At 41.4% G+C, this 23,467-nt stretch overlaps 1 protein-coding gene across 5 annotated transcripts; it reads left to right on the top strand.

The window, feature by feature from the left end:
- The first annotated feature begins 258 nt into the window (after window positions 1-258).
- On the top strand, window positions 259-21,967 carry LOC106602013 (NLR family CARD domain-containing protein 3-like). Of its 5 annotated transcripts, XM_082972905.1 has the most exons (11): window positions 259-385; window positions 1,074-1,172; window positions 14,067-14,144; window positions 14,504-14,620; window positions 14,771-14,855; window positions 14,985-15,213; window positions 15,688-17,479; window positions 17,741-17,914; window positions 19,669-19,842; window positions 20,050-20,096; window positions 21,052-21,967. In XM_082972905.1, the coding sequence occupies exons 3-11, from the start codon at window positions 14,125-14,127 to the stop codon at window positions 21,591-21,593; spliced, it is 3,180 nt and encodes a 1,059-aa protein (XP_082829031.1). In that variant the 5' UTR covers window positions 259-385; window positions 1,074-1,172; window positions 14,067-14,124; the 3' UTR covers window positions 21,594-21,967. The 5 variants fall into 5 exon arrangements, with proteins under 5 accessions (XP_082829031.1, XP_082829030.1, XP_082829032.1 ...); XM_082972904.1 differs by lacking the exon at window positions 14,067-14,144 and having other exon boundaries at window positions 260-385; XM_082972906.1 differs by having other exon boundaries at window positions 312-385; window positions 14,067-14,620; window positions 14,749-14,855.
- Window positions 21,968-23,467: the final 1,500 nt, after the last annotated feature.

Raw genomic sequence — 23,467 nt, forward strand, 5'->3', positions numbered from 1 at the left:
ATACTAAAATGCTTGAGGGGGATAAACTGGGGCTATGCAGATTTGTGACGGTACTATAGCCCCCCCCCCCCCCCCCCCTAGAGCCGTGCATAGACCACATTGTATAGTTCAAAGTTAGAGATATGTTGAAACTGGATCCATCATAATGATTCTACACGTTATAGTATGCCATGGCCTTTACTGGCCAAAGGTTAACCTACTGTTATGTTTATGATATACTATGGTGTTTTATCACTAGACTTTGACCAGATATTATTGCATCTAAAGATCAACTGTACCTAGAACATAGATACAGAGCCACTTGTCATCAGGAAGCTGCTCTCTCAGCACAACAGAAAATATCTCAATGACTTGACATGTTCTGGTTGTGAATTCAGGCTACAAGGTAAGAATCTTCCCAGGGATTATTATAAAGTGTGTTGGGACATTAAATGTATAGTGTTATTTTAGTATAGTGAATGACAGTAAAACACTCAGATGTAACAGTACATTTCACCTGGGACAGCTACGTGACAGTTCAATCATACAAAATGGCGCTAACTGGGCGTAGGCAAGTCAAATTCAAAAACATATTGTTCATATATAGTATTATAGGATTCGTGTATCGTGGTTATTTTACAACTTGTAAAAATGTTCATGTATCATAGTTCTGAATGCTCTTTCAAAATATCAAAACATTTGTTGTTTTTAAAATTACAATGAGCTCCTGCATTCCTGTGTAATTTGGTATGAAACCACTGAACATACTTTTCTTAACATTGTTATTATGAATTACATTTAGTAATAGCATAATAATAGCATAGCTGTTGAACAAAGCAACACACTGGAATGAGTGAAATGATTAAAAGAGAAAGTGAGATATTATTATCAACAGCTCCACTACATGGAGAAGAGGTGAAAAATATCAGTCACGACTACATGTTCATGTGATGCATTAAATCACCTGACTGTTTGGATGTGTCTGTTAGGAAATGTTTTATTTCTAAGAGATAATGAATAAAAGAGAACAATTGACATTCCATAATTAGTTGTCACTGTGTTAACCACAACCAACATGTTGGATTTTTGTTTAGAAGTCAGTGCTCGAAAATGATTCTCTCTGGGAAGAGAGAGGAGGGGGCCCCTGCCTCTAAAATGAGTCTCTCTGGTGAACATGACACCAAAGCTAAGAGGTAAGATGACAATGTTGTTTAAGAATTTATAAGGACTTTATTTCCAAAACTCTATATCCATCAGAAATGTTTTTGGGGCCTGCTACAGACGGCTATATGGGTCCACTAATACAGGACTGGTAAAGGTCCAGTGCACTACTTTTGTGAAAATAAAATATTGTTCAATTCAGATCCTTCAGCACCCTCAGCAGCCATACTTCCATTTGCTATGTACTGTGATATGTGGTTGTCTCAACTAGCTATCTTAAGATGAATGCACTTACTGTAAATCGCTCTGGACAAGAGCGTCTGCTAAATCAGGGCTTGTCAAGGGGTACTCAAGGAAGCAGGAGGGGTGAAGTCAGGCGCAGGAGACAAATGTCCATGAACACACGTTTAATGGGCGTAATCCTCAAACAGCCAAAAAACAGGCAAGGCAGGGCAGCAATACAAAATCAATAGTATGAGCCCGAAAACAAAGTAGGGGCGCAGCCCAAAACTCGCAGCCTTACTAATACACAGGCAGAGGAAAAACACCTAACCCCAGCCTAACCAACCTGACGAAAACAATCACGCACAAAAAACAAACCTAAACAGAAAGACTAAATACCCCCCCCCCCCAAACTAATGAACTAACACAACACAGGTGCAAACCTAAACTAGACCTAACAAAAAGAAAATGAACAGAGGATCGGTGGCAGCTAGTAGGCCGGCGACGACGACCGCCGCCCGAACGGGGAGAGGCGCCACCTTCAGTCGACGTTGTGACAGGGCTTCTCAATCCTGACTGTACTCGTTGCAATGTAAGACGTTTGATAGAATTTCAACATGACATGGTCACTTTGCCTCCTGTTAATTGTTGCCTAGTATGTTGGCATACATTACCTTATTGTTTTTACTAATTCTGATGATTGTTACAAGTGGAATTCTGACAATATTACCGTTATATCAGCACACTCTTCACTCCTGTTTAAACCAAAAAGGTTTCTACCTTGCTTAATGTATGGAACCACTAAAAGTTCTATATAGAATCCTTTTATAGGGTTCTTTGATCAGCACTCTAGAGGTTCTTCTTCACTGAACCAAAATGGTTCCATATAGAACCCTGCATGGTGCCATTTATGAATTATGGCTATTACTATTAAAGAGTAACATTTTTACCAAATAATATAATTTAATAAACTATTATATAATGGATAAAAGCATACCAACATAGTTATTTTAGAATGTATTGTCTTTATATGCAAACATAGTTTGGAAATATGCACTGGTGGCCAGGGAGGCATCTCTTATGAATGTTAATCCAAGTCAACTCTGACTGACTTCTTTACAATACAATACAATACAGTACAGTACAGTACAGTACAGTACAGTACAGTACAAAACAATACAATACAATACAGTAAAACACAATACAACACAGTACAATACAATACAATACAATACATTACAATACAACTTTGTCCGTTAGTTGCAGCAAACAACAACAATGTGTCTTCTGCTCCGTTCTAAACCCCCCAAACAGCAGACCTCACACATACAGTTGAGACGACCACAGGTTCAAGCTGCAGTGCAGCTCCCCTGGATGGAGAGCATGTTGTGGGGTTAAGGGCCTTGCTCAATGGACCAATAAAAGGGCCATTGTATTGAGGATGTGGACCCAGCAGCCCTCCAGTGGTCAGATCAATTCCGCCCATTTTTTCCAGTGCTGGACCGGGATTCAAACTGGCCACCTTTCAGCCACAGGTCCAACTCCTGCCACAGCTCCAACTCCTTAGCCGCTGGGCCAAAACCTGAGTTAATCTTCAGAAATAAGCATGAGTTAATATGCCAAAATTAAGACAGAATGCTATGCAGATACACTGCATGACCAAAAGTATGTGGACACCTGCTCGTCGAACATCTCATTCTAAAATCATGGGCATTAATAGGGAGTTCTTCCCCCTTTTGTTGCTTTAATAGCCTCCACTCTTCTGGGAAGGCTTTCCACTAGATATTGAAACATTGCTGAGGGGACTTACTTCCATTCAGCCACAAGAGCATTATTGAGGTTGGGCACTGATGTTGGGCGATTAGGTCTGGCTCTCAGTCAGCGTTCCAATTGATCCAAACAATGTTCGATGGGGTTGAGGTCAGGGCTCTGTGCAGATCATTCAAGTTCTTCCACACCGATCTCGACAAACCATTTATGTATGGACCTCGCTTTGTGCACGGGGGCATTGTTAAGTTGAAACAGGAAAAGTCTTCACCAAACTGCTGCCACAAAGTTGGAAGTACAGAATTGTCTAAAATGTCATTGTATGCTGTAGCGTTAATATTTCTCTTTACTGGAACTAAGGGGCGTTGCCTGAACTATGAAAAACAGCCGCAGACCATTTTTCCTCCTCCACCAAACTTTACAGTTGGCATTGCGGCAAGTAGCATTCTCCTGGCATCCGACAAAACCCAGATTCATCTGACAGACAGCCAGATGGTGAAGTGTAATTCATAACTCCAGAGAACACAATTCCACTGCTCCAGAGTCCAATGTCGGTGAGCTTTACACCACTCCAGCCGACACTTGGCATTGTGCATAGTGATCTTAGGCTTGTGTGTGGCTGCTCGGCCATGGAAACCCATGTCATGAAGCTCCCAACTAACAGTTATTGTGCTGACGTTGCATCCAGAGGCAGTTTTGAACTCTGTAGTGAGTTTAGCAACCGAGGAGAGACAATTTCTATGCGTTTCAGCACTCGGCGGTTAAGCCGTTGTTGCTGCTAGATGTTTCCACTTCACAATAACAGCACTTACAGGGAAGCTCTAGCAGGGCAGAAATTTGACGAACTGACTTGGTAGAAAGGTGGCATCCTATGAAGGTGCCAAGTTGAAAGTCACTGAGCTCTTCAGTAAGGCTATTCTACAGCAAATGTTGGTCTATGGAGATTGCATGGTGGTGTGCTACACCTGTCAGCAACGGGTGAGGCTGAAATAGCCAAATCCACTAATTTGAAGGGGTGTCCACATACTTTATGTACACTACCGGTCAAAAGTTTGGACACACCTACTCATTCAAGAGTTTTTCTTTATTTTTACTATTTTCTACATTGCAGAATAATAGTGAAGACATCAAAACTATGGAATAACACATATGGAATCATGTAGTAACCAAAAAAGTGTTAAACAAATCACAATATATTTTATATTTTAGATTCTTCAAATAGCCACTCTTTGCCTTGATGACACACTGTAGGCATTCTCTCAACCAGCTTCACCTGGAATGCTTTTCCAACAGTCTTGACGGAGTTCCCACATATGCTGAGCACTTGTTGGCTGCTTTTCCTTCACTCTGCTGTCTGACTCATCCCAAACCATCTCAATTTGGTTGAGGTCGGTGGATTATGGAGGCCAGGTCATCTGATGCAGCACTCCATCACTCTACTTCTTGGTAAAATAGCCCTTACACAGCCTGGAGGTGTGTTTTGGGTCATTGTCCTGTTGAAAAATAAATGATAGCCGCTGCAGAATGCTGTGGTAGCCATGCTGGTTAAGTGTGCCTTGAATTCTAAATGGATCACAGACAGTGTCACCAGCAAAGCACCCCCAGACCATAACACAGCCTCCTCCATGTTTTACGGCGGGAAATACACATGCGGAGATCATCCATTCACCCACACCGCATCTCATAAAGACACGGCGGTTTGAACCAAAAATCTCAAATTTGGACTCCAGACGAAAGGACACATTTCCACAGGTCTAATGTCCATTGCTTGTGTTTCTTGGCCCAAGCAAGTCTATTCTTATTATTGATGTCCTTTAGTAGTGGTTTCTTTGCAGAAATGCGACCATGGTGGCATGATTTCACAGTCTCGTCTGAACAGTTGATGTTGAGATGTGTCTGTTATTTGAACTCTGTGAAGCATTTCTTGCTGCAATTCCTGAGTCTGGTAACTCTAATGAACATATCCTCTGCAGCAGAGGTCACTCTGGGTCTTCCATTCCTGTGGCGGTCCTCATGAGAGCCAGTTTCATCAAAACACTAAATGGTTTTTGCAACTGCACTTGAAGAAACTTTCGAAGTTCTTGAAATGTTCCGAATTGACTGACCTTCATGTCTTAAGGTGATTATGGACTGTCGTTTCTCTTTGCTTATTTGAGCTGTTCTTACCATAATATGGACTTGGTCGATTACCAAATACCAAACAATGCCACAAATGTCTCAAGTTTTGAGGGAGCGTGCCATTGGCATGATGACTGCAGGAATGTCCACCAGAGCTGTTGCAAAATAATTGAATGTTAATTTCTCTACCATAAGCCACATACAACGTAATTTTAGAGATTTTGGCAGTATGTCCAACTGACCTCACAACCACAGACCACTTGTAAGGCATTGTGTGTGCAAGCGGTTTGCTGACATTATGAACAGAGCGCCCCATAGTGGCGGTGGGGTTATGGTATAAGCTACGGACAACGAACACATTGCATTTTATCGATGGCAATTTAAATGTATAGAAATACCGTGATGAGATCCTGAGGCCCATTTTTGTGCCATTCATCCGCCGCCACCCCTCATGTTTCAGCATGATAATGCACGGCCCCATGTCGCAAGGATCTGTACAAAAGTCCTGGAAGCTGAAAATGTCCCAGTTCTTCTATGGCCTGCATACTCACCAGACATGTCCCCTATTGAGCACGTTTGGGATGCTCTGGATCAACGTTTACGACAGCGTGTTCCAGTTTCCACCAATGTCCAGCAACTTCGCACAGCCATTGAAGAGGAGTGGGACAACATTCCACACACCACAATCAACAGCCTTATCAACTCTATGCAAAGGAGATATGTCGCTCTGCATGAGGCAAATGGTGGTCACACCAGATACTGACTGGTTTTCTGATCCACACCCCTACCTTTTTTTAATGTGTCTGTGACCAGCAGATACATATCTGTATTCCCAGTCATGTGAAATCCATAGCCTAATGAATTTATTGCAATTGCCTGACTTCCTTATATGAAATTGTTGAAATTGTTGTGTTTATATTTTTGTTCAATGTATATAGGCCCCACCTGACAGAACCCAGGTCTTATCTCTCTATCAGTACTAACCACTACTACTGCCACTATATATATAGACCCCCTGATAGAACCCAGGTCTTATCTCTCTATCAGTACTAACCACTACTACTGCCACATATATATATATAGACCACCTGATAGAACCCAGGTCTTATCTCTCTATCAGTACTAACCACTACTACTGCCACACATATATATATAGACCACCTGATAGAACCCAGGTCTTATCTCTCTATCAGTACTAACCACTACTACTGCCACTATATATATAGACCCCCTGATAGAACCCAGGTCTTATCTCTCTATCAGTACTAACCACTACTACTGCCACATATATATATAGACCACCTGATAGAACCCAGGTCTTATCTCTCTATCAGTACTAACCACTACTACTGCCACATATATATATAGACCACCTGATAGAACCCAGGTCTTATCTCTCTATCAGTACTAACCACTACTACTGCCACATATATATATAGACCACCTGATAGAACCCAGGTCTTATCTCTCTACCAGTACTAACCACTACTACTGCCACATATATATATATAGACCCCCTGATAGAACCCAGGTCTTATCTCTCTACCAGTACTAACCACTACTACTGCCACATATATATATAGACCACCTGATAGAACCCAGGTCTTATCTCTCTACCAGTACTAACGTAGTTAAAGTCAGAACAAAGCTGGCTGAATAAAGAGGGGTTTCATAAAGTTAGGTCGTCGTCAGACATTAGATAGAGTAGGTTTGAGCTGTAATCACTTATCATGCTGACTGACCTGATGGTCACTGTAGGAAATGTTGTGAAAATATCTGGCCTTGGTTACATTCTCTGTCCTGCTACTGGTAGGACTATAACATTATGTGAACTGATCTGAACAGGTTTAGACTGGTCATCTATGATATGTAGGTTATACACAGTACATTCTCTGTCCTGCTACTGGTAGGCCTATAATGTTATGTGAACTGATCTGGGCCCAGTTAGGCTAAGTTCATCGTTATTAAAATCGCATTTGAAAACACTCGTAATCTAACTCCTGCCTCAGACCACACATAGAACAGTTACAGTGCATTTGGAAAGTATTCAGACCCCTTGACTTTTTCCTCATTTTGGTACGTTACAGCCTTATTCTAAAAGGGATTCAATTGTTTTTTCCCCTCATCAGTCTACACACAATACCCCATAATGACAAAGCAAAAATAGGTTTTACAAAAGCAGGTTTTTATAACTTATTGAAAATGTATTTAAAAAAAATAATTAACTATTACATTTATGTAAGTATTCAGACCCTTTACTCGGTACTTTGTTGAAGCACCTTTGGCAGCGATTACAGCCTTGAGTCTTTTTGGGTATGACGTTACAAGCTTGGCACACCTGTATTTGGGGAGTTTCTCCCATTCTTCTCTGCAGATCCTCTCAAGCTCTGTCAGGTTGGATGGAGAGTGTCTCTGCACAGCTATTTTCAGGTCTCTCCAGTGATGTTTGATTGGGTTCAAGCACCGGCTCTGGCGGGGCCACTCAAGGACAATCAGAGACTTGTCCCGAAGCCACTCTTGCATTGTCTTGGCTGTGTGCTTAGGGTCAGTGTCCTGTTGGAAGGTGAACCTTCAACACAGTCTGAGGTCCTGAGCTCTCTGGAGCAGGATTTCATCAAGGATCTCTCTGTACTTTACTTCGTTCATCTTTCCTTCGATCCTAACTAGTCTCTCAGGTCCCTGCCTCTGAAAAACATCCACACAGCATGATGCTGCCACCACCATGCTTCTAGCAAGAGTCTTGGTGGTTCCAAACTTCTTCCATTTAAGAATAATGGAGGCCACTGTGTTCTTTGGGACCTTCAATGCAGCAGAAATAGTTTTCTACCCTCAACACAATCTTGTCTTGAAGCTCTGTGGACAATTCCTTCAACATCATTTCTTGGTTTTTGCTCATGCACTGTCAACTGTGGGACCTGATATAGACAGGTGTGTGCCTTTCCAAATCATGTCCAATCAATTGAATTTACCACAGGTGGACTCCAATCAAGTTGTAGAAACATCTTAAGGATGATCAATGGAAACGGGATGCACCTAAACACAATTTAGAGTCTCATAGCAAAGGGTCTGAATACTTATGTAAATAAAGTATTTCATTTTTTTTTTATAAATTAGCAAAAAAGACAAAAATCCTGTTTTCACTTTGTCATTATGGGGTATTAAAATCTATCACTTGATGGTTTCATTTCAGAGAGACAAATAATCACATTTTTTTGTGTGCAAAATGATACTATATATCTGCCTCACTCTCAGAGAAATAAGTAGTACTGATTGTGGTACTGGTTTTACACAGTCAAATGTAACAAACAACACACGTTTTAATAAAGAACTGTACAAATGATTCGTTTGTGACATCAATATTATAAAATGTACAAAAATATATATATATGTACAGTAATATGAGATTTGTATGTAAACATGTATGTTAGAACCTTCATAGGTGCAATCTCTGAGCTGTTGCCGAAAACGGCCAAAAGGCCGAAACTTTAATAGAATTCACGATGTGAAAAATGATGGCAGAAAAAACATTGGAACCATTGTGTTTTTAGGGGTATTATGAACATCCACTGGAGTCAGGTGTCAGGTGGCTTTTACTGGTTCCATTATTGTATTTCACCACTAGGGGGAGACATTGAGCACAGTACCCCTCACCCTGAAGTCCAGCCTGTATAGTCTACCACACCCTCTCTCATTAGCACCACCAGCTAAAGAGAGTTTTCTCCCTAAGTGTCTTCCCTGCCCTATTTCACGTGTCAAACTCATTCCACAGAGGGCAGAGTGTCTGCAGGTTTTCGCTCCTCCTTTGTACTTGTTTGATTAATTAAGGTCACTAATTACTAAGGAACTCCCTCACCTGGTTGTCTAGGTCATAATTGAAAGGAAAAACCAGGAACCAGCAGACACTAGGCCCTGCGTGGAATGAGTTTGACACCCCTGCCCTACATGAACTTGTCTATTGTCTTTGTATGGTTATTCTTATGAAAGTAATGGTGAGCGATGGTTGTGCATTTTCCTTTTCAATGATGATAGAATTTTAGGATTGGACCTCGACTCACATTGGTTGAGCGCCCTCCACCTCTTTCCAGTCTAAACATCATGAAATAAATTCAGACAAATTACAGACAGAAGTTTAAAAGTAGCAAATAAAACTTAATTGATTGAACATGAAATGTTTTTCAATATGAACGAAATACGTCTATAGCCTACTGTTTTATATTTTAATGCTGTCATCTTGGTTTTCATTTGAAGCGTCATTTTATACATCGCTTGTTTGTATCAATTGCAAAGACATTGGCAACTTTGTATTTGGTGTCAAATTTGATCTGAAGTTATTGGTGGTCACAGAGAAACGGATAAACCATGTGATTCTATGTTTATCAGAGATCTTCTGTGTATAAAGTGACGAGGGAGGGCTAAAAAACATTTACAGACTCACTTAGCTGTTCTACGAGTGGTGTGAGGCAGGCGTTAGATTAAGAGCGTTTTCATGTAAAACATTAATATTGATTGTCTTGGGAAACATCTCTGAATTTCCTGCAGTAACTGTTATCAGCATCTCACAACCCCAAGCTGCACACTCCACTCCCAATCCCCCAAGAGCCTGAGAGTCTAGGGGGAACCATAAACCAGCCTCTCAAACTGTGCCCTGAAAGGTTGCTAGGGAGGTTGCTAGGAGCAACATCTCTGTCTCTGCAATAATGTCAGTCTCCCTCAAGCAGTGACAAAAGAGCAACATCTCTGCCCATCAACAACTGTACTCAACAACATGTTTCTGGACTAGTGATCAAATCAAATCAAATTTATTTTTATATAGCCCTTCGTACATCAGCTGATATCTCAAAGTGCTGTACAGAAACCCAGCCTAAAACCCCAAACAGCAAGCAAAGCATGTGAAAGAAGCACGGTGGCTAGGAAAAACTCCCTAGGAAAAACTCCCTAGAATGGCCAAAAACCTAGGAAGAAACCTAGAGAGGAAACAGGCTATGAGGGGTGGCCAGTCCTCTTCTGGCTGTGCAGGGTGGATATTATAACAGAACATGGTCAAGATGTTAAAATGTTAAAATGTTCATAAATGACCAGCATGGTCAAATAATAATAATCATAGTAGTTGTCGAGGGTGCAACAAGCACGTCCGGTGAACAGGTCAGGGTTCCATAGCCGCAGGCAGAACAGTTGAAACTGGAGCAGCAGCACGGCCAGGTGGACTGGGGACAGCAAGCAGTCATCATACCAGGTAGTCCTGAGGCATGGTCCTAGGGATCAGGTCCTCCGAGAGAAGGAAAGAAAGAGAGAAAGAGAGAATTAGAGAGAGCATATTTAAATTCACACAGGACACTGGATAAGACAAGAGAAATACTCCAGATGTAACAGACTGACCCTAGCCCCCCGACACATAAACTACTGCAGCATAAATACTGGAGGCTGAGACAGGAGGGATCGGAAGACACTGTGGCCCCATCCGATGATACCCCCGGACAGGGCCAAACAGGCAGGATATAACCCCACCCACTTTGCCAAAGCACAGCCCCCACACCACTAGAGGTATGTCTCCAACCACCAACTTACCGTCCTAAGACAAGGCCGAGTATAGCCCACAACGATCTCCGCCATGGCACAACCCAAGGGGGGGCGCCAACCCAGACAGGAAGACCACGTCAGTGACTCAACCCACTCAAGTGACGCACCCCTCCCATGGACGGCATGGAAGAACACCAGTAAGCCAGTGACTCAGCCCCTGTAAAAGGGTTAGAGGCAGAGAATCCCAGTGGAAAGAGGGGAACCGGCAAGGCAGAGACAGCAAGGGCGGTTCGTTGCTCCAGCCTTTCTGTTCACCTTCACACTCCTGGGCCAGACTATACTTAATCATAGGACCTACTGAAAAGATAAGTCTTCAGTAGACTTAAAGGTTGAGACTGAGTCTGCGTCTCTCACATTGGTAGGCAGACCATTCCATAAAAATGGAGCTCTATAGGAGAAAGCCCTACCTCCAGCCGTTTGCTTAGAAATTCTAGGGACAATTAGGAGGCCTGCGTCTTGTGACCGTAGCGTACGTGTAGGTATGTACGGCAGGACCAAATCGGAAAGATAGGTAGGAGCAAGCCCATGTAATGCTTTGTAGGTTAGCAGTAAAACCTTGAAATCAGCCCTTGCCTTAACAGGAAGCCAGTGTAGGGAGGCTAGCACTGGAGTAATATGATCAAATTTTTTGGTTCTAGTCAGGATTCTAGCAGCCGTATTTAGCACTAACTGAAGTTTATTTAGTGCTTTATCCGGGTAGCTGGAAAGTAGAGCATTGCAGTAGTCCAGCCTAGAAGTAACAAAAGCATGGATTAATTTTTCTGCGTCATTTTTGGACAGAAAGGTTTTTTTTGCAATGTTACGTAGATGGAAAAAAGCTGTCCTTGAAACAGTCTTGATATGTTCTTCAAAAGAGAGATCAGGATCCAGAGTAACGCCGAGGTCCTTCACAGTTTTATTTGGGACGACTGTACAACCATCCAGATTAATTGTCAGATTCAACAGAAGATCTCTTTGTTTCTTGGGACCTAGAACAAGCATCTCTGTTTTGTCCGAGTTTAAAAGTAGAACGTTTGCAGCCATCCACTTCTTTATGTCTGAAACACAGGCTTCTAGCCAGGGCAATTTTGGGGCTTCACCATGTTTCATTGAAATGTACAGCTGTGTGTCGTCCGCATAGCAGTGAAATTTAAAATTATGTTTTCGAATGACATCCCCAAGAGGTAAAATATATAGTGAAAACAATAGTGGTCCTAAAACGGAACCTTGAGGAACACCGAAATGTACAATTGATTTGTCAGAGGACAAACCATTCACAGAGACAAACTGATATCTTTCCGACAGATAAGATCTAAACCAGGCCAGAACTTGTCCATGTAGACCAATTTGGGTTTCCAATCTCTCCAAAAGAATGTGGTGATTGATGGTATCAAAAGCGGCACTAAGATCTAGGAGCACGAGGACAGATGCAGAGCCTCGGTCTGACGTCATTAAAAGGTCATTTACCACCTTCACAAGTGCAGTCTCAGTGCTATGATGGGGTCTAAAACCAGACTGAAGCGTTTCGTATACATTGTTTGTCTTCAGGAAGGCAGTGAGTTGCTGTGCAACAGCTTTTTCTAACATTTTTGAGAGGAATGGAAGATTCGATATAGGCCGATAGTTTTTTATAATTTGTGGGTCAAGATTCGGCTTTTTCAAGAGAGGCTTTATTACTGCCACTTTTAGTGAGCTTGGTACACATCCGGTGGATAGAGAGCCGTTTATTATGTTCAACATAGGAGGGCCAAGCACAGGAAGCAGCTCTTTCAGTAGTTTAGTTGGAATAGGATCCAGTATGCAGCTTGAGGGTTTGGAGGCCATGATTATTTTCATCATTGTGTCAAGAGATATAGTACTAAAACACTTTAGTATCTCCCTTGATCCTAGGTCCTGGCAGAGTTGTGTAGACTCAGGACAATGGAGCTTTGGAGGAATACCCAGATTTAAAGAGGAGTCTGTAATTTGCTTTCTAATGATCATGATCTTTTCCTCAAAGAAGTTCATAAATTTATTACTGCTGAAGTGAAAGCCATCCTCCATTTGCGAAGGCTGCTTTTTAGTTAGCTTTGCGACAGTATCAAAAAGAAATTTCGGATTGTTCTTATTTTCCTCAATTAAGTTGGAAAAATAGGATGATCGAGCAGCAGTGAGGGCTCTTCGATACTGCACGGTACTGTCTTTCCAAGCTAGTCGGAAGACTTCCAGTTTGGTGTGGCGCCATTTCCGTTCCAATTTTCTGGAAGCTTGCTTCAGAGCTCGTGTATTTTCTGTATACCAGGGAGCTAGTTTCTTATGACAGATGTTTTTAGGTTTTAGGGGTGCAACTGCATCTAGGGTATTGCGCAAGGTTAAATTGAGTTCCTCGGTTAGGTGGTTAACTGATTTTTGTCCTCTGACGTCCTTGGGTAGGCAGAGGCAGTCTGGAAGGGCATCAAGGAATCTTTGGGTTGTCTGAGAATTTATAGCACGACTTTTAATGCTCCTTGGTTGGGGTCTGAGCAGATTATTTGTTGCAATTGCAAACGTAATAAAATGGTGGTCCGATAGTCCAGGATTATGAGGAAAAACATTAAGATCCACAACATTTATTCCATGGGACAAAACTAGGTCCAGAGTATGACTGTGGCAGTGAGTAGGTCCAGAGACATGTTGGACAAAACCCACTGAGCTGATGATGGCTCCGAAAGCCTTTTGGAGTGGGTCTGTGGACTTTTCCATGTGAATGTTAAAGTCGCCAAAAATTAGAATATTATCTGCTATGACTAAAAGAGCCGATAGGAATTCAGGGAACTCAGTGAGGAACACTGCATATGGCCCAGGAGGCCTGTAAACAGTAGCTATAAAAAGTGAGTGAGTAGGCTGCATAGATTTCATGACTAGAAGCTCAAAAGACGAAAACGTCATTGTTTTTTTTTTTGTAAATTGAAATTTGCTATCGTAAATGTTAGCAACACCTCCGCCTTTGCCGGATGCACGGGGGGTATGGTCACTAGTGTAACCAGGGGGTGAGGCCTCATTTAACACAGTAAATTCATCAGGCTTAAGCCATGTTTCAGTCAGGCCAATCACATCAAGATTATTATCAGTGATTAGTTCATTGACTATAACTGCCTTGGAAGTGAGGGATCTAACATTAAGTAACCCAATTTTGAGATGTGAGGTATCACAATCTCTTTCAATAATGGCAGGAATGGAGGAGGTCTTTATACTAGTGAGATTGCTAAAGCGAACACCGCCATTTTTAATTTTGCCCAACCTAGATCGAGGCACAGACACGGTCTCAATGGGGAAAGCTGAGCTGACTACGCTGACTGTGCTATGATGTGTGTGTTTACAAAGTGAGTTGTGTGACGTGTATATTGTTCGTAGTTAGTTGTTAGTCATGTTGTATGCTGTCTTTGTGTATAGTTAGATTGTAATATGTAATATGATGGATTGTAATATGTAATATGATGGATTGTAATATGTAATATGATGGATTGTAATATGTACCAGGTAGCAGATACATGTTCATCCACTCCTTCCCTTGTTAACAGTCTTGTAACAGTCTTCATTTCTTGTGACAATAAAATCACTTTTACATACATTTCAAATATATACATATATAGGTAGTGTTTTGGAATGAACTATTCTTATGTTTCCTCATTTGAGCTCATAGTAGATGAGAGACATAATGTTTGTCTCTGTTGTGTTGAAGCCCAATCAAGCAGGAGAGACCAGCCTCCCCTGTACCCAGCTGTGTGTCCATGAAGAGTGATAAGTCTATGGCTATACCTATAGTGTTTAGAGAGGGAGACTTTTCTACTGAACAAAGGTAAGAAGAACTCATGGGTCATGGTCAGTGAGTTAAGCAACACTGTCTCTAGTCCTTTCTTCTCTCCCATTAATATATTTTGTGTCTGCGTGCGTGTGTGTGTGTGTGTGTGCACTCCCTGGATGAAGAGATGTAATGTGTTGTCAACAGAGACCAACAGGAGAGATCAGAGTCAGAGATTCTCAGTGGTCAGTCTTCCCAGAGTCATCAAACAGACCTGGACTCCATATTCACTGTATGTGGTCCTGTTATGTACATTTGTTTTTGTTTACCTCAAGTAAAGTTGGTCTGTCAATCATTCTTTAATATGTTAATGAGAAAAAATGTATTCTCTTGCTTAACTTATTTCCTTTATTTACTTCAGTTGCTTGAAGAGAAAATTATGACATTTGTGAAGAACGAGCTGAAGAGGTTCAAGAGGATTCTTAGTCCAGAACTCCCAGAAGGCTTTGAGAGTGTGAAGCAGGATAAGGAAGTGGTGGATGCTGAAGATGAGAAGCAGGAGAGCAGTTCCAGAGAGGGGGCTCTGAAGATCACTCTGCACTTCTTGAGGAAAATGAACCAGAAGGAGCTTGCTGACACACTGGAGAAAAGTAAGAGCTGTCTGCCTCATGTTGAATGCTGTTTTATAACAAACATTTTAAAGCTGTAGCTCAAGTACAGCTAAAGTAGCCATGTAACACAATGATATTGTAGAAGCCTTAACACAACACCTAGTGACCTCATCAAGTAGAAGTGGAATGTGTTGTGTTGATTAATTTATACAGAGAAGAGGAGAGACAGAGAAAAGAGAGGAGAGACAGAGAAAAGAGAGGAGAGACAGAGAAAAGAGAGAGAGAGACAGAGAGAGAGAGACAGAGAGAGAGAGACAGAGAGAGAGAGAGAGATCATTAATAATACCATCAATAATACCAATAATAACATAATCAGTCACTCCAGAATGAATTATGAAAATATCAACTCATTTATACAGAGAGAATACATTAATATAATTAAAAACTTTTCAGCACTTTATAACATTAAATCAGACATAATATTAATATCCTCTGTGTTATTTCTTCATTCAGATGAGCTTGCTGTGATTTGCCAACGTGAACTCAAATCTAATCTAAAGAAGAAATTTCAATGTGTATTTGAGGGGATCGCTAAACAAGGAAACCCAACACTTCTTAATAAGATCTACACAGAGCTCTACATCACAGAGGGTGGAACAGGAGAGGTCAATAATGAACATGAGCTGAGACAGATTGAGACAACAACCAGGAAACAAGCAAGACCAGAGACTGCAATCAAATGTAACGACATCTTCAAACCCTTAACTGGACAAGACAAACTTATCAGAACTGTGCTGACAAAGGGAGTCGCTGGCATTGGAAAAACAGTCTCTGTGCAGAAGTTCATTCTGGACTGGGCTGAAGGAAAAGCAAATCAGGATGTCCAATTTGTATTTTCATTCCCTTTTCGGGAGCTGAATTTGATGAAAGGGGAACAACACACTTTGATTGAACTTCTCAATCACTTCTCAATGGAAACCAAAGAATCAAGAATCTCCAACTATGACAAGTACAAAGTTCTGTTAATCTTTGATGGTCTGGATGAGTGCCGACTGCCCCTCGACTTCCAGAAGAACAAGATCTGTTGTGACGTCACAGAGTCAACCTCAGTGGATGTTCTCCTGACAAATCTCATCAAGGGAAATCTGCTTCCCTCTGCTCTCCTCTGGATAACTACCCGACCTGCAGCAGCCAATCAGATCCCTCCTGAGTGTGTTGACCAGGTGACAGAGGTACGAGGGTTCAATGACCCACAGAAGGAGGAGTACTTCAGGAAGAGATTCAGTGATGAGGACCTGGCCAGCAGAATCATCTCACACATAAAGACATCAAGGAGCCTCCACATCATGTGCCACATTCCAGTCTTCTGTTGGATTTCTGCAACAGTCCTTGAACACATGCTGAAACATAAAAGAGAAGAGGTGCCCAAGACACTGACTGAGATGTACACACACCTTGTGGTGTTTCATACCAAACAGAATAATGAAAAGTATCTTGGGAAAGAAGAGACAGGTCCACACGGGAGTAAAGTGAGCATTCTGTCACTGGGAAAACTGGCTTTTCAGCATCTTGTCAAGGGCAATCTGATTTTCTATGAAGAAGACCTGAAAGTGGCTGGCATTGATGTCAATGAAGCCTCAGTGTACTCAGGATTGTGCACACAGCTCTTTAAAGAGGAATGTGGGCTGTACCAGGAAAAGGTGTACTGCTTCGTGCATCTGAGCATTCAGGAGTTTCTGGCTGCTGTATATGTGTTCCTCTCATTCATCAACAACAATGAGAATCTAATGGATGAACCTCAATCAACGTCCAGGAACTTTTCTGCGCTGTTCAGAAACAAGCCTGAAGTTACAGTCTTCACGAGTGCTGTGGATAAAGCCTTACAAAGTGAGACAGGAAACCTGGACCTTTTCCTCCGCTTCCTTCTGGGCCTCTCACTGGAGTCCAATCAGAAGCACTTACGAGGTCTAATGACAAAGACAAGAAGCAGCTCACAGAGCCATGAAGAAACAGTCAAGTACATCAAGGAGAAGATCAGAGAGAATCCCTCTCCAGAGAGGTGCATCAATCTGTTCCACTGTCTGAATGAACTGAATGACCATTCTCTAGTGGAGGAGGTCCAAAGCTACATGAGCTCAGGAAATCTCTCAGAAGCCAAACTGTCACCTGCACAGTGGTCAGCTCTGGTCTTTGTGTTGCTGACTTCAGAAAAGGAGCTGGATGAGTTTGACCTGAAGAAATACTCCAGATCAGAGGAAGGTCTTCTGAGACTGCTGCCAGTGGTCAAAGCCTCCAGAGCTGCTCTGTAAGTACATAAAACAACACTTAAGTACTAATCATCCGGAAGAAGTATTCAGTTTAGAGAAAAATATGTATTGTTGAATAACATATTTAATCAGTGTGTTGGTATTCACATTAGAATAACAATATGACCATACAATTCTAAGAGACGGAAGATGAATCTATATGTTGTTTGAGAGAATAAACCAAATGCATTTTCCATTGTCCTAAACTACTGGTGTTAAATTAACAGTGTGTTTGTAAAATCATGATGATCTCTTTACAGGCTGTCAGGCTGTGGAGTCACAGAAGAAGGCTGTGCTTCTCTGGTCTCAGCTCTGGAGTCAAACCCCTCACACCTGAAAGAGCTGGATCTGAGTAACAATGACCTGAAGGATTCAGGAGTGAAGCTGCTCTCTGCTGGACTGGGGAATCCCCACTGTAAACTGGAGACTCTGAGGTCAGTATTCCTGTAGTTGGTCAACAAGTGATAACTGTTCACCAGATCCACATGTGTTTACCAGACACACATAGTCCACACCATATGCTCCAGCATTTAGGATTTGAGATATAATGTTTCATATTAGGCGACAGTATATCACCTTTTATTTGAGGGTATTTTCATACACGTGAGTTTTACTGTTTAGAAATGAAAGCACTCTGTGTCTATTTATCCCATTTGACAATGTCGTAATCATTTTGACCAATTCACTTATAGTGTATTAAAGTCATAAGTTTAGTATTTGGTCCCATATTCCATGCCTGCAGTGATCACATCAAGCTTGTGATTCTACAAACTTGTTGAATGTATTTGCAGTTTGTCTTGGTTTTGTTTTGGATGATGTTTTTCCCAATAGAAACTAAATGGTGAATAATGTCCTGTCATTTTGGAGTCACTTCACTTGTATTGTCAGTAATAATAGAAGATGTTTCTGAACACTTCTACATTCATGTGGATGATACCATGACTATGCATAATCATGAATGAATCGTGAATAATGACAAATGAGAAAGTTACAGAGGCACAAAGATCAGACCTGGTGAGAGGTTGGCATGTTTTGTTGTAGCCTCTGTTATTGGTAATGGTGAGAGGTTGGCATGTTTTGTTGTAGCCTCTGTTATTGGTAATGGTGAGAGGTTAGCATGTTTTGTTGTAGCCTCTGTTATTGGTAATGGTGAGAGGTTAGCATGTTTTGTTGTAGCCTCTGTTATTGGTAATGGTGAGAGGTTAGCATGTTTTGTTGCAGCCTCTAACTTTCTCAGTCATTCGTTATTATTCATGATTTATTCATGATTTTTCTTAATCCTGGCATCATGAGGATTATTTTAGTAGTGTTTAGAAACATGTTATCTACTCACTTAGACAGAAGATTAATCCACTCATCATCCACCATTCAGGGCGGCAGGTAGTCTAGTGGTTAGAGCTTTGGGCTAGTAACCGAATGGTTGCAATATGAAATCCCCGAGCTGACAAGATAAAAATCTGTCGTTCTACCCCTGAACAAGGCAGTTAATCCACTGTTCCTAGGCCGTCATTGAAATTAAGAATTTGTTCTTAACTGACTTGCCCAGTTAAATAAAGGAAAAATAAAAAAACTATCGGGCAAAACATAACCCAAAACACAAGCAAAACAAACTCAAAATGCAAATCTGTGTTTGGAACCAAAAACTGAACTTTTGACTACTTTAAGACACTATAAATGAATTGCTCAGAACACTTATCATTTCTTCAAATGGAGGGGGACTAGATACATAAAGTGCTATAATTGCTAAACGTTGAAACATATGTATGAAAATACCCCCCCAAAAAGGTGACATTATATGCTGTCACCTCACATGAAACATTTAATCTCAAATCCAAAATACTGGAGTACAGAGCCACGTTTAAATTGTTAGCTTCACTGTCAAAATAGATACTGTGTTGACTGTATACTCAGTACAATCTAAATCTGATACCTCACTGTCTGTCTTTTGACTGATACTGCTTTTTAAACAAGTCTGGTCAGTCTACTCAAATATTTGTACTTTATATTTTTCTCTCTACAAGCAATACTTTGATAATTTATCATTTCTAATTATGATACGTTCATTTATGAATATATATTGCAGGTTTCAGGATACTGATATATCTGAATATGTTGGAAAAATATACTGCCACTATTTTCACCACCAAATAATAGCAGTGTGATTTCAATGGGATTTTACTCTTTGCAGGCTGTCACAATGTCAAGTCACAGAGGAAGGCTGTGCTTCTCTGGTCTCAGCTCTGAGGTCAAACCCCTCACACCTGAGAGAGCTGGACCTGAGCTACAATCACCCAGGAGACTCAGGAGTCAGACTGCTCTCTGCTGAACTGGAGGATCCACACCGCAGACTGGAGAAACTTAAGTATGTAGAGGGCTTATGTCAATGTTCACATCTGACATGTTTGAGTTATCAGGCTAGTTAAGACAAACATTCTTCAACCACTTGGACAAAGTTATATGCAGACTGTGTGTTGTGTGTGTGTGTGTGTGTGTGTGTGTGAGTGAGTGAGTGAGAGAGAGTTCACATGTGTCCCTCAATGACTGTCTGTTGTTCTGCTTACTGCTACAGTGTGGAACATGGTGGAGAGTACACAATGAAACCTGGGCTTAGAAAATGTGAGTGTTGACTGAAGAATATGACTAAGAATAAGTCTTAATTTAAGTTAAGTCAAAGACATCCATCATTACTTACTTGGTCATATTAAATATCAGCTGTATGTTATAGATACTTTGATACTGAACAAAAATATAAATGCAACATGCAACAATTTCAAAGAGTTACAGTTCATATAAGGAAATCAGTCTGTTGAACTAAATAAATAATGCCATTATCTATGGATTTCACATGATGGGAAATACAGATACATCTATTGGTCACAGATACCTTTAAAAAAAGTTGGGGGAGTGGATCAGAAAACCAGTCAGTATCTGGTGTGACCACCATTTGCCTCATGCATCGCGACACATCTCCTTCACATAGAGTTGATCAAGCTGTTGATTGTGGCCTGTGGAATGTTGTCCAACTAGTTAAGTAAAGGTTAAATATTACAAATTAAAACAACTTTATTTAACTAGGCAAGTCAGTGAAGAACAAATTCTTATTTCCAATGACGGCCTACCAAAAGACAAAAGGCCTCCTGAGGGGACGGGGGCTGGGATTTACATTTTTAAATAGGACAAAACACACATCACGACAAGAGAGACAACACTACATAAAGAGAGACCTAAGACAACAAAATATCATGGCAGCAACTTATGACAACACAGCATGGTAGCAACACAACATGACAACAACATGGTAGCAACACAAACTGGCAGCAGCACAAAATGGTACCTGCACAAAGCATGGTACAAACATTATTGGGCACAGACAACAGCACAAAGGCAAGTTGGTAGAGACAACAATACATCACTCAGAGCAGCCACAACTGTCAGTAAGAGTGTCCATGATTGAGTCTTTGAATGAAGAGATGGAGATAAAACTGTCCAGATTGAGTGTGAAAAGTGAGTTAACATTCTAATGTGAATGATGATGATGATTTCTAATGTTGTGTCTGGTTTCATCCATCAGATGCCTGTGATCTCACACTGGACCCAAACACAGTAAATAGACTCCTCTCTCTGTCTGAGGAGAACAGAAAGGTGACACGGAGGAGAGAGAAGCAGCCGTATCCTGATCACCCAGAGAGATTTGAGGACCGTGGACAGGTGCTGTGTAGAGAGGGTCTGACTGGGCGCTGTTACTGGGAGGTAGAGTGGAGTGGGAGTGGGGCTGTCATAGGAGTGACATATAAAGGAATCCGCAGGAGAGGAAGGGGTAATGACCATGGGCTTGGATGGAATGACAAGTCCTGGAGTCTGTTCTGCTCTGACAACATTTACTATGCCTGGCACAATAATGCTCACATTACCTTAGACGTCCCCTCCTCCAGCTCCCACAGAGTAGGAGTGTATCTGGACTGGCCAGCCGGCACTCTGTCCTTCTACAAAGTCTCCTCTGACACACTGACCCACCTGCACACATTCCACACCACATTCACTGAGCCCCTCTATCCAGGGTTTAGGGTTTATGACACCTCTTCAGTGTCCCTGTGTCAGGTGGTCCCTGTGTAAAACACAACATGATGTTTCACTCTAATAGTCATGTTCAGTAAGACACACTGGAACAACAATGTAGAATATCTCTCTAGTGTGTAAACATATGATAGTAAATATTCATGAATAAACACCATTGAAGTTGTCAGATATTGTCAACTAGAGTCATTTATTAATAGAATGAATCACCACACTGTGTTGTAAAACCTGGTTTCATTTACAAATCACTGATCTTGTTGTTATTGGGCTTCTTGGTGTTTGTAAATATTGTTGTCTGTAGAATGTTTATTTGTCAAATTCTTGACACAACAATCTTGTTTGTGTTTAAACTCAATTCCACTGAATGAAATGTACATGTGACAGATGTGACTAATAAAGGTTAATCAACCAGATGGAAGAAGAGAGGTGGAAATGTTTTAATATTGATCACAATATGACAGTACACTAAATGGAATACAGTAATAGGGGTTGTATTCAGTACATAGAAATGGGTCTTCAGTTGAAAAGGAAGCTGTTATGATCACACACACTCAGACCTTAACAGTGTAAAATGTCAACTTCAATGGGGTCGTAGCTGTATTGAAGTGGTGTGTTTTTAGGGAATCTCCTTTCTCTATCATCTCTGGTACAACACCCTCTGTGGAGCTGGAAACTATGATCCCACACACACAGACCAATCATTCTATGTTGTTACTACTGTATGATGCTGAGAGAACAGGACAATGGACACATCTCAATAATCTAGAGTGGCCTCATCAATCCACTGGAATGCCCCTCTAACTGGTAATTACTAGTGGGAAACTCATCTATCAATCCACTGGAATGCCCCTCCAACTGGTCATTACTAGTGGGAAACTCATCTATCAATCCACTGGATTGCCCCTAGTGGAAAACTCATCTATCAATCCACTGGAATGCCCCTAGTGGGAAACTTGTCTATCATCTCTAAGCTACAACTTCTCCTACCACAGGAGGTTGGTGGCACCTTAATTGGGAAGGATGGGGTCGTGGTAATGGCTGGAGCAGAATAAATGGAATGGTATCAAATACATCAAACATTTGGTTTCCATGGTTTCCATGTGTTTGATGCCATTCCATTCACTCCGTTCAAGCCATTATTATGAGCCGTCCTCCCCTCAGCAGCCTCCACTGTCTCCCACATACTGAACTCTGACATCACATACTAAAGAAATTACCGACATAACAGCATTTTTGGCAGGTAAATGCAACAACAAAAAATTCTTTATAAAATAACATCTATTAAAGCTGCAATATGTACATTTTTGTGTGACCCGACCAAGTTATACACTATATATATACACAAAAGTATCTGGACTCCCCTTTAAATTAGTGGATTTGGCTATTTCAGCCACACCCGTTGCTGACAGGTGTATAAAATCGAGGACACAGCCATACAATCTACATAGACAAACATAGGCAGTAGAATTAACTTACTGAAAAGCTCAGTGACTTTCAACGTGACACCGTCATAAGATGCCCCTTTTCCAACAAGTCAGTTTGTCACATTTCTGCCCTACTAGAGCTGCCTCGGTCAACTGTAAGTGCTGTTATTGTGAAGTGCAAACGTCTAGGAGCAACAACGACTCAGCAGCGAAGTGGTAGGCCACACAAGCTCACAGAACGGGACCACCGAGTGTTGAAGGGTGTAGTGCATAAAAATTGTCTGTCCTCGGTTGCAACATTCACTTCTGAGTTCCAAACTGCTTCTAGAAGCAAAGTCAGCACAAGAACTGTTCGTCAGGAGCTTCTTAAAATGGGTTTCCATGGCCGAGCAGCCGCACACAAGCCTAAAATCACCATGCGCAATGCCAAGCGTCGGCTGGAGTGGTGTAAAGCTTGCCGCCATTGGACTCTGGAGCAGTGGAAACTCG

Source organism: Salmo salar, chromosome 03, assembly GCF_965601325.2.
Source record: "Salmo salar chromosome 03, fSalSal1, whole genome shotgun sequence".
NCBI classification, from domain to species: Eukaryota; Metazoa; Chordata; class Actinopteri; order Salmoniformes; family Salmonidae; genus Salmo; species Salmo salar.

Coding starts and splice junctions, on each gene's coding strand:
- LOC106602013 (XM_082972904.1), top strand. CDS start 1,090: ATGATTCTCTCTGGGAAGAGAGAGGAGGGGGCCCCTGCCTCTAAAATG. Junction 17,480..17,740: donor AAAGCCTCCAGAGCTGCTCT/GTAAGTACATAA, acceptor ATCTCTTTACAG/GCTGTCAGGCTGTGGAGTCA. Junction 20,097..21,051: donor GAAACCTGGGCTTAGAAAAT/GTGAGTGTTGAC, acceptor TTCATCCATCAG/ATGCCTGTGATCTCACACTG.